The sequence below is a fragment of the Parasteatoda tepidariorum genome, chromosome 8, assembly GCF_982258835.1.
Source record: "Parasteatoda tepidariorum strain Cologne lab strain chromosome 8, Ptep-v5.0, whole genome shotgun sequence".
NCBI lineage: Eukaryota > Metazoa > Arthropoda > Arachnida > Araneae > Theridiidae > Parasteatoda > Parasteatoda tepidariorum.
Genome location: NC_141762.1, coordinates 49124577 through 49139080, shown reverse-complemented (window position 1 = coordinate 49139080; position 14504 = coordinate 49124577). Strand labels below are relative to the sequence as shown.

Below are 14504 nucleotides of genomic sequence, written 5' to 3'. Positions count from 1 at the left end.
ATTTGAAATTTTATTCTTTTATAAAAGAAACACATAACACTCTATTTGAGTAAAAAAAATTCATACAATTATATTTTATAAGCAATGTAAAATTTGAAAGCTAAATATAACATGCTACTTACAGAAGGAGCAAATGCTATTTTCTGCAGATTCTCAAGAAAATCGGCTGGTTGGTCAACCACGTAATTGTAATTTGGATCCCACGGTTGTAAAAATGTACTAAAACCTTAATAAAGTGTTAAGTTCAGCAGCGTTTATTTTCAAGTTGAACTACAGTATCACAGTGAAAAAAATAACTAAATTTTACAGAAAAAAACACATATTTTTTACAGCAAAAACTGTTTAAAGATAAATACATTTGATCATAATTTATAAGGGTTTGCTCCTATAGTTTTGAACGTATTTACACTAAAATATGACATCGAAAAGAAATACTTGGATTATAAAAACAGTTTAAGAATTTTCTTTACTACCAAACACTAGAAATGCAGTGGTCCAGAGGACAAAGCTCTCCTCTTCCAATGATTTGACATAGGTTTGAATCCTGACGATGACAGGTCGTGTGAATTCTGCTCTAGCTTTACATCTTCAACAGTTCTGATATAGCTATTTTGTAGAGTGTTTTTATTAAAATAACACAGTTTCTTTATTAAAATAACATTATTTATATGTTTAACAGGCATTCACTTTTGAATAACAGTATTTATCTGTGAAATAAAAGGTTTTACACTGGTAGACCAGTTGCCAGTTTTTTTCTGTAGACTGATCAAATTTTTTTATAGTGCATGTAATCAATTATTTTGTATGCTCATTAGATTCATATTGGTATCACGGCACTATTAAATTGGCACTATAATAAGTTTCATCATGAGAAATATTTTTAACTAGGCTTCCCTCTATACCTTTTCCCGCTTTTTAGGGTAAAACATTCTATGAACGGTAACTCTTGAAAATAATTTAATACTGGCAATAAATCTGTGTCCAACCTTTTTATACAATGTCCGAACGTTTAATAAATAAAGTTCTAGAGGCATTTTTATAAATTTCTTTCTACACCAAACTGACTCTTATTTTTTTTTTTTTTTTGAAACCATAAAGCTTTGCATTCAATGCAAATCATTCTATTTCAAAAAAAACTTCAAGCGATCAAATTTAAATATTGCAATTTATCCTAAATACAAAGGAGTTGGTGCCCAGTCACCATAAATGTAGCATACTTACACACAGGACATTAAAAATATAATGTTATAAACACTTGAAACAGTTTCTGGGTGCATTATATTTCTTAATAATATCTAATTCTATTGCAGGAAGAAGTTGCACACTTATTAGATGAACTTGAAGAATTTCAGGGTAAGCCTGCTAATGTTCGACGTTACCTGGCTCCAAGTACATCCAATAACATTTCTGCTTTAGTATTTGGAAGAAGGCTGGATTATCACGATCCAATGCGTATTCATTTGGACACGTCCATAACTGAATTGATACGCTTCTTCCGACCAACTAGTCTTCACGCTTGGTTCCCTTGGCTGAAAACTTTACTTTTCAAGTTTAAACTGTTTGATTACGATAAGTTACAACAAGCCATCGAACATCTTTTAAAGTTTATCGAGTAAGTTAATAGAGATGTTACGTAATATTTTATGAATTAGGTTTTTCTAATGTGTTTGATCAACTACATTTTAAAAGATTCCGAATCACATTACGGTATTAAGTACCGGCGCTATCAGTCGTAAAATAACGAAAATAAAACAATCTAATGTAAAAAAATGTCTACGAAAACAACGATCCTACCAACTAGTCTTTACGCTTGGTTCCATTGGCTGAAAACTTTACTTTTCAAGTTTAAACTGTTTGATTACGATAAGTTACAACAAGCCATCGAACATCTTTTAAAGTTTATCGAGTAAGTTAATAGAGATGTTACGCAATATTTTAAGAATTAGGTTTTTCTAAGGTGTTTGATCAACTGCATTTTAAAAGATTCCGAATCACATTACGGTGTTAAGTACCGGTGCTATCAGTCGTAAAATAACGAAAATAAAGCAATCTAATGTAAAAAAATGTCTACGAAAACAACGATCCTACCAACTAGTCTTCACGCTTGGTTCCCTTGGCTGAAAACTTTACTTTTCAAGTTTAAACTGTTTGATTACGATAAGTTACAACAAGCCATCGAACATCTTTTAAAGTTTATCGAGTAAGTTAATAGAGATGTTACGCAATATTTTATGAATTAGGTTTTTCTAAGGTGTTTGATCAACTGCATTTTAAAAGATTCCGAATCACATTACGGTGTTAAGTACCGGTGCTATCAGTCGTAAAATAACGAAAATAAAGCAATCTAATGTAAAAAAATGTCTACGAAAACAACGATCCTACCAACTAGTCTTCACGCTTGGTTCCCTTGGCTGAAAACTTTACTTTTCAAGTTTAAACTGTTTGATTACGATAAGTTACAACAAGCCATCGAACATCTTTTAAAGTTTATCGAGTAAGTTAATAGAGATGTTACTCAATATTTTATGAATTAGGTTTTTCTAAGGTGTTTGATCAACTACATTTTAAAAGATACCGAATCACATTACGGTGTTAAGTACCGGTGCTATCAGTCGTAAAATAACGAAAATAAAACAATCTAATGTAAAAAAATGTCTACGAAAACAACGATCCTACCAACTAGTCTTCACGCTTGGTTCCCTTGGCTGAAAACTTTACTTTTCAAGTTTAAACTGTTTGATTACGATAAGTTACAACAAGCCATCGAACATCTTTTAAAGTTTATCGAGTAAGTTAATAGAGATGTTACGCAATATTTTAAGAATTAGGTTTTTCTAAGGTGTTTGATCAACTGCATTTTAAAAGATTCCGAACCACATTACGGTGTTAAGTACCGGTGCTATCAGTCGTAAAATAACGAAAATAAAGCAATCTAATGTAAAAAAATGTCTACGAAAACAACGATCCTACCAACTAGTCTTCACGCTTGGTTCCCTTGGCTGAAAACTTTACTTTTCAAGTTTAAACTGTTTGATTACGATAAGTTACAACAAGCCATCGAACATCTTTTAAAGTTTATCGAGTAAGTTAATAGAGATGTTACGCAATATTTTAAGAATTAGGTTTTTCTAAGGTGTTTGATCAACTGCATTTTAAAAGATTCCGAATCACATTACGGTGTTAAGTACCGGTGCTATCAGTCGTAAAATAACGAAAATAAAGCAATCTAATGTAAAAAAATGTCTACGAAAACAACGATCCTACCAACTAGTCTTCACGCTTGGTTCCCTTGGCTGAAAACTTTACTTTTCAAGTTTAAACTGTTTGATTACGATAAGTTACAACAAGCCATCGAACATCTTTTAAAGTTTATCGAGTAAGTTAATAGAGATGTTACGCAATATTTTATGAATTAGGTTTTTCTAAGGTGTTTGATCAACTACATTTTAAAAGATTCCGAATCACATTACGGTGTTAAGTACCGGTGCTATCAGTCGTAAAATAACGAAAATAAAGCAATCTTATGTAAAAAAATGTCTACGAAAACAACGATCCTACCAACTAGTCTTCACGCTTGGTTCCCTTGGCTGAAAACTTTACTTTTCAAGTTTAAACTGTTTGATTACGATAAGTTACAACAAGCCATCGAACATCTTTTAAAGTTTATCGAGTAAGTTAATAGAGATGTTACTCAATATTTTATGAATTAGGTTTTTCTAAGGTGTTTGATCAACTACATTTTAAAAGATTCCGAATCACATTACGGTGTTAAGTACCGTCACTGTCAGTCGTAAAATAACGAAAATAAAACAATCTAATGTAAAAAAATGTCTACGAAAACAACGATCCTACCAACTAGTCTTCACGCTTGGTTCCCTTGACTGAAAACTTTACTTTTCAAGTTTAAACTGTTTGATTACGATAAGTTACAACAAGCCATCGAACATCTTTTAAAGTTTATCGAGTAAGTTAATAGAGATGTTACTCAATATTTTATGAATTAGGTTTTTTAATGTGTTTGATCAACTACATTTTAAAAAATTCCGAATCACATTACGGTGTTAAGTACCGGCGCTATCAGTCGTAAAATAACGGAAATGAAACAATTTAATGTAAAAAAATGTCTACGAAAACAACGATCCTACCAACTAGTCTTTACGCTTGGTTCCATTGGCTGAAAACTTTACTTTTCAAGTTTAAACTGTTTGATTACGATAAGTTACAACAAGCCATCGAACATCTTTTAAAGTTTATCGAGTAAGTTAATAGAGATATTACACAATATTTTATGAATTAGGTTTTTCTAAGGTGTTTGATCAACTGCATTTTAAAAGATTCCGAATCACATTACGGTGTTAAGTACCGGTGCTATCAGTCGTAAAATAACGAAAATAAAGCAATCTAATGTAAAAAAATGTCTACGAAAACAACGATCCTAACAAGTAGTCTTCACGCTTGGTTCCCTTGGCTGAAAACTTTACTTTTCAAGTTTAAACTGTTTGATTACGATAAATTACAACAAGCCATCGAACATCTTTTAAAGTTTATCGAGTAAGTTAATAGAGATGTTACGCAATATTTTATGAATTAGGTTTTTCTAAGGTGTTTGATCAACTACATTTTAAAAGATTCCGGATCCCATTACGGTGTAAAGTACCGACACTATCAGTCGTAAAATAACGAAAATAAAACAATCTAAAGTAAAAAAATTTCTACGAAAACAACGATAAACTTTTTAAAGATTAAATTTCTTATGATTTGAATATGTTATCTGATCAAAAATTGCTAACAAGAAAATCTTATTTAATATTTTTAAAAAAATGAAATCAGAAGTGAAAGTGATACAAACTGATAACGACAAATATTTACATTTCTTGGTAAAAATGATAATATCAAATTTATATCAATTAAAGCACATTTTTTATTATTATTTCTGAACGGATCTTACTATATTTGATTTAAAAAAAATCATTAAATTTTAAAATTCTGCAAGAATAAAAGCTCTGTGTTCAAAACGATAATTGAAGTACTCAAAATTTATTCAGTTCAAACTTTTAAAGTAATATTGCTCAATCGTTATATTAGGGAAATCTTTGCTTACATAACATAACATAACATAACATAACATAACATAACATAACATAACATAACATAACATAACATAACATAGCATAACATAACATAACATAACATAACATAACATAACATAACATAACATAACATAACATAACATAACATAACATTGAAAGTTTTAAGTTGAAGAAAGTATTTTACAAATTCAGAACAGCATTCACGCTATTTAAACATCAAAATTATAATGAATTTATTTCTGCATTTAAGAAATATTAAGCTACAATTCCATTAATTTCATAACTTAAATTCCAAATAAATCGTTGATAATGTAAATACTTTAAAGACACTCTTATTATAACCATGAAAACTAGTTCAACTTTGCAAGTGAATTAGAGATAAGCTCATTATGCAAGCAATTAGATAAGCTTTTCCTTATACTAAAATCTAATGGACTAATCTCTTCAATCTTCCAAATTCCCTCAAATACTATAAACCCTATGAACCCTACTTATTCTTTCTTCCAGAAAAGTTATAGGCAGCATAAATGCTATCCATAAGCCTGAAGATATATCGCCAAGGTTTCGGTTGTGGACGTTAATTTATGGAAGGAATCTAATGGAAATCATTTTACTGAAAGATCTGACGTAGCCTGTTGTTGACACAGCATTAAGTTTGAACTCGCTTGATTAAGTTCCATGGGAAGGGGATCTTTTGTTGACACACAAGATTGAGATCCCCACTGGATTCGTCTGTTTGGCCTTCCGAATTTCCTTACGCGCTCGCCAAGAAGGAGATCTTAAATCTCCACTATGTTAGTTGGATCTTTCTCAACAAACAAGATAGTTTTCTCTCTCATGTGAGTGAACGGTATGTTAAAGTTAAATACCGGAACTTCGGCTGCATCATTATCTTTGACTTGAAGGAAGATAATTTGTTCGAATCGTGCTTCAGAATTGCATAGTGTGTTTGTTCCAAGAGCTACTGGTTGTTTCCTTAGATTGGCGTTCTGATTGTTATGAATTTTTAATGATTTTATGTGTTCCGATATTATATAGGGAGCATTCTGAAAACTTGTTCCGTGGCAATACAGTTTTGTCATTCGTGTTGGAGTTTAGTATTCGATGAAATACGGAAATTAGATAATATTTATTGCATACAACTAAAAATTACGAATTAGTATTCTTATTGATATTATGTCATATGTATTTGCTTAGTTTCATCCTTTAGTGAATAATTAAGATTATTAATTATGATGTTCTTTGTAGTATAGTTAACAAAATTTAAGGGAAGTTGATAGAAAAATTTAAATTTTTATTGCCTAATTTATTTTAAAAACCGAAAATAGGAAAACTAAAATAGGTAAAGTAGTTGAAATAGGTAAACGTTAACAGATAAAGGAAAATTTTGAAATTTCAATAATTTTAATACTTTAAATTTCTTTATTTATATATTGGAAAAATTAAAATTTTGTTGCTTAAAATACTTGAAAATATTGAATTTTTTTTTTTTTACTTAAATACCAAAAAAATTTTGAAATTTTCCTTAATTAAAAGGCAGAAAAAAGTAAAATTTCAAATCCTTCATTTAAAGAAAATATTTAAATTTTTATTGCTGAAATACAATAAAATATTGAAATTTACATTCTTAAATGTAGGAAATTATTGATAATTTTATTACATTTTAACAATAAAGTAAAAGTTACAGCAATAATGCACGTTTCTTTATAATAATAACGATATTTAAACAATGACAAATCTCTAATGAACTTACTAAGTTGCTTGAAAATTAGTTTTAACTATACAAATAGTAAAAACGAAGATTTAAATAAAACGTTATAATTGAGTACTTGCACTTCAAGAAGATGATCACGGATACCGACACATGTGATCTATGACGTTAGCCCCAGCTGTCGTTTACAAGCAAAATGACTTGTTAAAGTTGAGTTAAGCTTTCCCACATGAATTGGAATATTAATTAATGTGAAATTAATTAAATACAGCACCGTATAGTACATAGAATTTGTTGAAATTCAATTTTTTATCTTCTACGTCTTTTACTTAACTTAAATTTATTATTTGTTCACGTATTTTATTGAAACGGTGATATATTTTTGTTTAGTGTGCAAAGCCTAGCAACTTGGTTGTTTACTTGGCAACTTCGATGCATAAAAAGTTTGTTCATGTTCAACATGGTTTCGTGCCTGTCTTTGTGTTACTCAAGATATATAAAGCAAAAAAATTTAAATCTTTGTGAAAGAATATAGAATGTGTTACTCAAGAGAATTGATGCTTGACGGACTTGACTTACTCAAAATAGAATGGAAAGTACAGTTTTTAACGTAAACAAATGTCACATTTCAGCAACCAAGCAGGATAGACATACTACGTCACTTACAGGTATCCAATTAAGAACCAGATGTTTTATCAAAAAGATAGAATTGCTGCCAATTCTTTCAAATTTATGCGTAGTTAAATTTTGTATCAGTAATTTACGTTATTTATCGTAATTTTCTGCTTCATTAATAATATCGAATTTTTTTTTAAATATCGTCATCGCCATAAATTTTTAGAATTCCTGTTAATAAGGGAATTGATAATATTTTCCATATTTGGAGTCCTAAATACATGAAGCGTTTGTGACATTATAGTGTTAAGTCACACTTTTTCCAAAAGGGACATTATTACATCACGCTTTTTCTCAGATTTGCTTTCACGTAGTTTCTATACATTTTTCTGGAATATTTCATTACTTGTGCAAGAAATATCCTATCATCTGGAAACCGTAGTGTTTTTCAGTGAGGAAATTTTTCTAGATCAATTTGAAAAAAAGTAGCTTACAATGCCCAAGACCAAATATATATCTATATCACAAAAAAAATCAGAATTGGAAAAAAAAACGAAGGTGAAGACTGAACTAAGCCAATTAAAAGTGGATGGAAAATTTTAAATACATTATCTGCACATTGCCCTATCCTTCCTCAAAGTTAGAAATTAAAATAAATAGCCTAATCTTCTAATATAATCTGAAAAATACCGTGACTCTGATGATTATAACTTGATTATTTTTTTCACAAAGTTTTTTTTTTTGTATCTTTTCTAAATGGCTTGGAACAGAAAAAAAAAACTTACTTGATTCGAAACAGAGAAAACAATTTAAGTGACACGGGACATTTCATTTTAGTTTCGCTGGCTGTCACATATATATTCGTTTAAGTAGGTTGACGTTTGTTTCGTAAATTCAATTTATTCGAACAAGCATATAGTTTTTACAGTTAAAAATTCTTAAATAAAGAAATGAATTGAAATAAATGCAACGTGTCCCACAGTTTCTTCGAAGAAGGTCTTAATATTTGAAAAGCAGAATATTTATTTACATTTCAAAATATTTTTGATGTCTTGCACTTTGCACAAAAACAAATAAATCACATTTAAATGCTTATAAAACTTTAAATGCGGAAAATTTTCGAAAATTTTTAGAGTTTCTAACAAACAATAATTTGCTTATGGCTTGAAAAAATATTATATTAATTTAATAAAAATATGCTGCTCATTTTAGGCTTAAGTTTTCTTTTAAAAAAAAAAATTCGAAATGTAACTATTATTCCGTACATTTTCTGATGTGCTATTATTTTTGTAGATGGGTGATGATAAATCATTTTGATCGTTTTTTTTTCACCACTACAGAAACAGCAATGCAAAATACTTTTGAGTGCTAAAGAGGCATTTATATATAATTTCAAACTGTAAAGATCTAGGTGACAAAATACGAAATTTGAAGAAAAAATTTCCGAAACAATTCTCCAAAACTATCCTTTAAAATTATTTGGTTTAAAATGATGTAACAAATGATTCTATCCTACTATTCAAAATTTAATAATTACATTTTTATTGCATTTATACAAATACTTAATCTTGCCTAATTCGGATGAAGGAATTTCAAATCCGAAATTCAATTTGCTTCTTAAGCAACATACTTTTTTAAAATGACATTTATAGTCTATTTTTGGTCGAAATATACAAATTTAAGAGCGTTTTATATGTAGCAGGAGATCACTTAAGTGTTGCAACAAACTTCTATGGGATTTAGGGCAAAATATCACTATTGATATTGCATAGGAATCAATGCCCAGAAATATCATCGTACGCAGCTTGGAGAACTTTCTTATTAAGACCTACTCAGAAGTATACGAAGAAACAGTTCATAATAAGAAAGCTGGCCGTAGTAGCGTATGATATGCCATTTCCGGACATGGGCATGCGTATTCTTGTATTTTGCTTATTCTGCATGGTAAATACGATATATATATATATATATATATATATATATATAAACACAAATAATAATAGTATTATAATATAAAATAGAAAACTATTAATGAGTAAAAGCAAAAATCTTCATCAGGACACATCTTTTGCTACAATTTAATGCGATATTTCTGAATAAAGAATAATTATCCTAATGTAAGAATTAATCTTTATATTGTTTCTTATCTATCTATCTCTCTATCTCTCTCTCACTCTATATATATATATATATATATATATATATATATATATATATATATATATATATATATATATATATATATATATATATATATATATATATATATATATAAATAATAAACTCGCTTAATAATGATATTTGCAACATGTTTTATGGTTAAAAATATTTACCGATTTTCAAGTAAACCAAAACTAGTTTTAATTAAAGAAAACCAACTTACATACCTCTTACTCTCCCTTATATTACTTCTAATATTTTCCACCAAATAAGTACCAATATGTAATTCCTCTATTCATATCTATCGCGTTCTCTTCTATATGGAGTTAGCATACAATCAATCACTCTTAAGGGTTAATTAACCTTAATTAGGTTCTATGGTAGCACAATTCTGTGACAGAACAAATTGTGAATTATTGGTGCAGAAGGCGAAGTACACTCTTCCACTGAAACATCGGTGGTCCAGTTGATTGCAATTATACCAACCAAATTAATGGTCATTCCCAACGTCTCGCTTATCTAGCAAATTTATCAAATTCCGCTGTCGCTCTCATACTTAATTTGCAAGGATTATTGTAATTTATAAATGTCTCCCTGAATTAAAACAATGCCTGCTCTTTGAATGTATATACAGAACACAAGATTAAAACAATGTCTTCACAGTAGACCATCAGTTTTAAACTTATACTTACTATCTAAAAGCACTATATTTTTTCGCTTACCAAATCAGCTAAAATTTTCTTGAAACTTGATAAATAAATACCTTTTGTAATATCTGACGCTACAGAATAATTATAAGTTCAAATATTAATTGCAAGGTAAATGATCAAATAATTTATCGAAAAATATGTAAAAATTGAGATATTAACATTTGCGAGTTTAATCTTGTTAATTAAACGCCTTTCATAATTTTTTGCTCAATTATACTTTTATATGTTTATTATAATTATATAATAAGTGAGGAAATGTAATTTCATTGAGATTCGCGAGTTTAATCTTGTTAATTAAACATATTTCATAGTTTTTTGCTCAATTGTACTTTCATATGTTTATTATAATAATCTAAGTGGAGAAATATGACTTCATAGAGATAAATGATATGATTGGAACTAGATATCTGAAAACGTGTGTGAAAAAAATGTTTTAGAAAATAAATATTTTCATCTAAATATTATCAGATTCATGTTTTAATTTATTAACATTTTTCAAGCGTCAATCAGTAGTTAAATCGATTAAAGGCAAAGCTTTAGGTCTTTTTCAATTGAAATGATTAAAATAGCTTATTTCTTAACAAAAATTTGAAATACGTATAATGATTTCCTTTTACGTACTACTTACGTATTTTCCACAATAAACCAGTACAACATAGTACACTTTCATCCAGTTAGGGCTTATGCAGTAAACAGATCGCGTTTATATCAACTACTAACGAAACTCAGAGTATCTCGGAAAGTTTAAATTGTGCAAACATATAAATTTTAAAAGTAGAAACATTGAACTATTTACAAAATTAATAAACATTCCTTACCCTAATGAAAAATAGCTCAGTAAACCTCCGATCCTGATAAGTGTTAGAGGAAGAAAATGAGCTTTATTGAAGATCATTATAAAATAATCGGTGTGATTCCTTGCTTTTTAACGTTACGTTATGTAAATAAAGCAAAAAAAATTCACTGTAGTTTCAGTTATAGAAATAAGTATCTTACTCAATGTTGAAGTAAAAAATATGATAAACATATAAAAAAAAATATATGTAAATAAATGTAGTAAAACAATAAAATAAAATGTAATAAAATATTTTTTTTGTGTTTTGACACTGCAGAAGATTCTTGTTTATTTAATTAGGAACACATTTTTCTAATATATATATATATATATATATATATATATATATATATATATATATATATATATATATATATATATATATATATATATATATATATATATATATATATATATATATATATATATATATATATATATATATATATATATATATATATATAAACACAAATTAACATGAAAAACATGAATAAAATAAAAAACTAAATGGTAGAGAAACAAGAATGGTAAAAGCAAATAGTCGTTGTCAAGACACATCTATTGCTATAAATGCGATATTTCTGAATAAAGAATAATTATCCTAAGATAAAAATTATTCTTTATATGTGTCGATATCGCAAAAAACCTTATGTTGTAAAAAATCATGAAATAAAAGAAAAATGTAAAAGGAAATCAAACTAACCGGCGTGAATTAAAACGCGGTTTAGGTTTAAAAGTACAATAATAAAACAGTTAACAAAAATCGCGAAGATGTAAAATATTGCTTATAGCTTGAATCGAATATAATAAAATTAAAAAAACATTTGATCGAAGAAGAAGGAAAAAAAATGTTTAGGTAAAATATTAGTGCTGCCATCTGTGAGAAACAATTAGTAAAAAGGTAATAAAATTGAAATAATAATAAAAATGTTTAACTGATTGAATAAATTAGCAGTCTTAAAAAAAAATCATTTATAGGGAAATTAATTTAAAAGTCAGTCTGTCAGGATAGAAAGCCGTTTATAGACTTATCCTTCATTCATAAAATCTAACATAATTTTACAGAATACACATATCCATCTTTCATAGGGTGACTTATTTAAAAATCAGAGCCTGCATACAGGAATAGAAAACCGTTTATAGGTTTTATTCTTCATTCATACAACCTTACATAATTTTAAAGTATACACGTATCACCTGCATTCATTTGGGGTGGTTCTTTACGAACCAGAGCCCATTCCACTTATACAAAAATAATAAATAATTAAATAAATAAATAAATAAATAAATAAATAAATAAATAAATAAATAAATAAATAAATAAATAAATAAATAAATAAATAAATAAACTGTTTATTATACTGGGCAATTAAAATTAAATAATTTTAAGAGGCTATAAATATTAAGAAGTAACTAAAAAATATTTAACTAATCCAGTATAAAAGGTCATACATCCAAACTATTCCGTCCAGTGGCTTTAGGAATAGTTTATCATAGTTAGTTCCTACCTTGAAAAAATCAGAGCTTATTCTTAAAACAGAAAAATTAAATAAAAATTAAAAATTAATGTACCAAGTTTTTTAAGATTTTTTTAAAATAGAAATTAAGAAATGAACTAGGAAAATGGCTATTAATTGAATCGTTTTTATATATATCAGTATCTAATAAAAACTCGTTATAGTTAGAATTATTCCTGTAAAATCTATGAATTTGATGGGCAATAATATTAGAAAAAACCTTATTGGCTAAGTTAGAGTTGAAATCTATGCATTTTTTAACTGGAAATTTAAAATCATTTCTTTTGTCAAAAAGTTTAAATGTAATATTTTTATCTGCATTAATATTAAGAGTCAAATCTAAAAAATTTGCTGAAGAATTACTATTATTTGTTTTATTAAGAATTAATTCATTTGGATAAATATGTTTTGCTAGAATATCGAAATCATTAAAATTAATAACTAATAGATCATCAATGAATCTGAGAAAGAATATATATATATATATATATATATATATATATATATATATATATATATATATATATATATATATATATATATATATATATATATATATATATATATATATATATAATTCGAAATTCTAATTTTACATGGGGAGATGTGTAAATATATACACTTCCTGTTTCTTCTGATTTCTGAAACAGGCTGCAAAAGTACCATCTTACCAGATTTATTACAAACAAATTCGAATATAACCGTTTGTTAAGGTTTTTTTAGATACGTATTCTGCATTGCATAGCAGCGTATGATGACTTTTCCTGTCATGGGTTCCTATTTAATTTGAATCCTGATGATGTGTGCTGACTTCCCTAGAAGCTTATCAAAACATTTATGCGACCCTTTGTTGAATATAATATTTTTAAACTTGTGCATTTCGACAAAAAGGAGAGTAAAAATGCTATTTTTAAAAAATTGACTTTTAGGGAGAAACCGATAGCAGGTTTGGAATCAGTGACTTAAAAATATCAAGATCCGTTAAAAAAAAATCCCGTTCAATATAAAACATGAAATATTTGTTCCCCATTGTTAATATTCTTTCGTTATTATTGCACAGTTGGCAAAAACAATTTCAAAACATTTTATTGATAACAAAATCACCACACCTAAATTAGGCAAAATGTAGTATTTGTAGAAATGAAACAAAATAATTTGTTCTATTTGTTCCATTTATAACTATTTATTTTTTGCTCTGTTAAAAATTTTGCAATGCATTGAACCATAATATCGATTAAATTTGCTGTAACCTTAATACACAACCAAATTTAATCGTATTATCATTCAAGATAATTATTCCTTGACTTCACGATCGTTCACCTTTAAACAAAAAATACACCGATATTATCGATTTGTTATTGAGGCAACTTTCTTCACATTTTATGATTAGTTACTTTTTCTACATCTCATGATTGGAATAAAATTTTCTTGTACACAAAAGTTACACTTTCAAAAAAAATTGTACAGGGTGCTCTAAAAAATCCCAGAACCTTTTGAAAAAGCGTAAAAAGTAGTTTTTGAAAAAACAATATGATCTTCAAACAATTCAAAGATGACAATTATCATATAGTTGGGAAACAATAGAGTCCAGTTACAGTTAAAATTTGAAATAAAAATTTTACCTCATAAAAAAAAGTACTTTTTATGAAGAAAAAAAAATTTAACTATTTAAATCGCAGTTTTTTTTTGTGGTTGCTTGTAAGGAAGTTATGACTAAATAAAGTTTAAAATAAACAGAGAAATTAAGTTTCAATGAAATTTGCAGATATGGTATGAAACTTAGCTGATATGATAATAACCCTGTTTATGTTTCCGTTAGTCCAATGAAGAGGTGTGTAACAAATGTGCGCTGATTGGGGAAACTCA

The 14504-nt window shown here is 27.6% G+C and overlaps 1 protein-coding gene across 1 annotated transcript in view; it reads left to right on the top strand.

Moving 5' to 3' along the window:
• The window catches only part of LOC107446930 (cytochrome P450 2J4), a 98342-nt gene that overhangs the window by 60910 nt on the left and 22928 nt on the right, over positions 1-14504 (top strand). The window contains exon 4 of the mRNA XM_016061714.5: positions 1311-1612. Within this exon, the coding sequence (XP_015917200.2) occupies positions 1311-1612 (302 nt within the window). The remainder of the gene's footprint in view (positions 1-1310; positions 1613-14504) is intronic.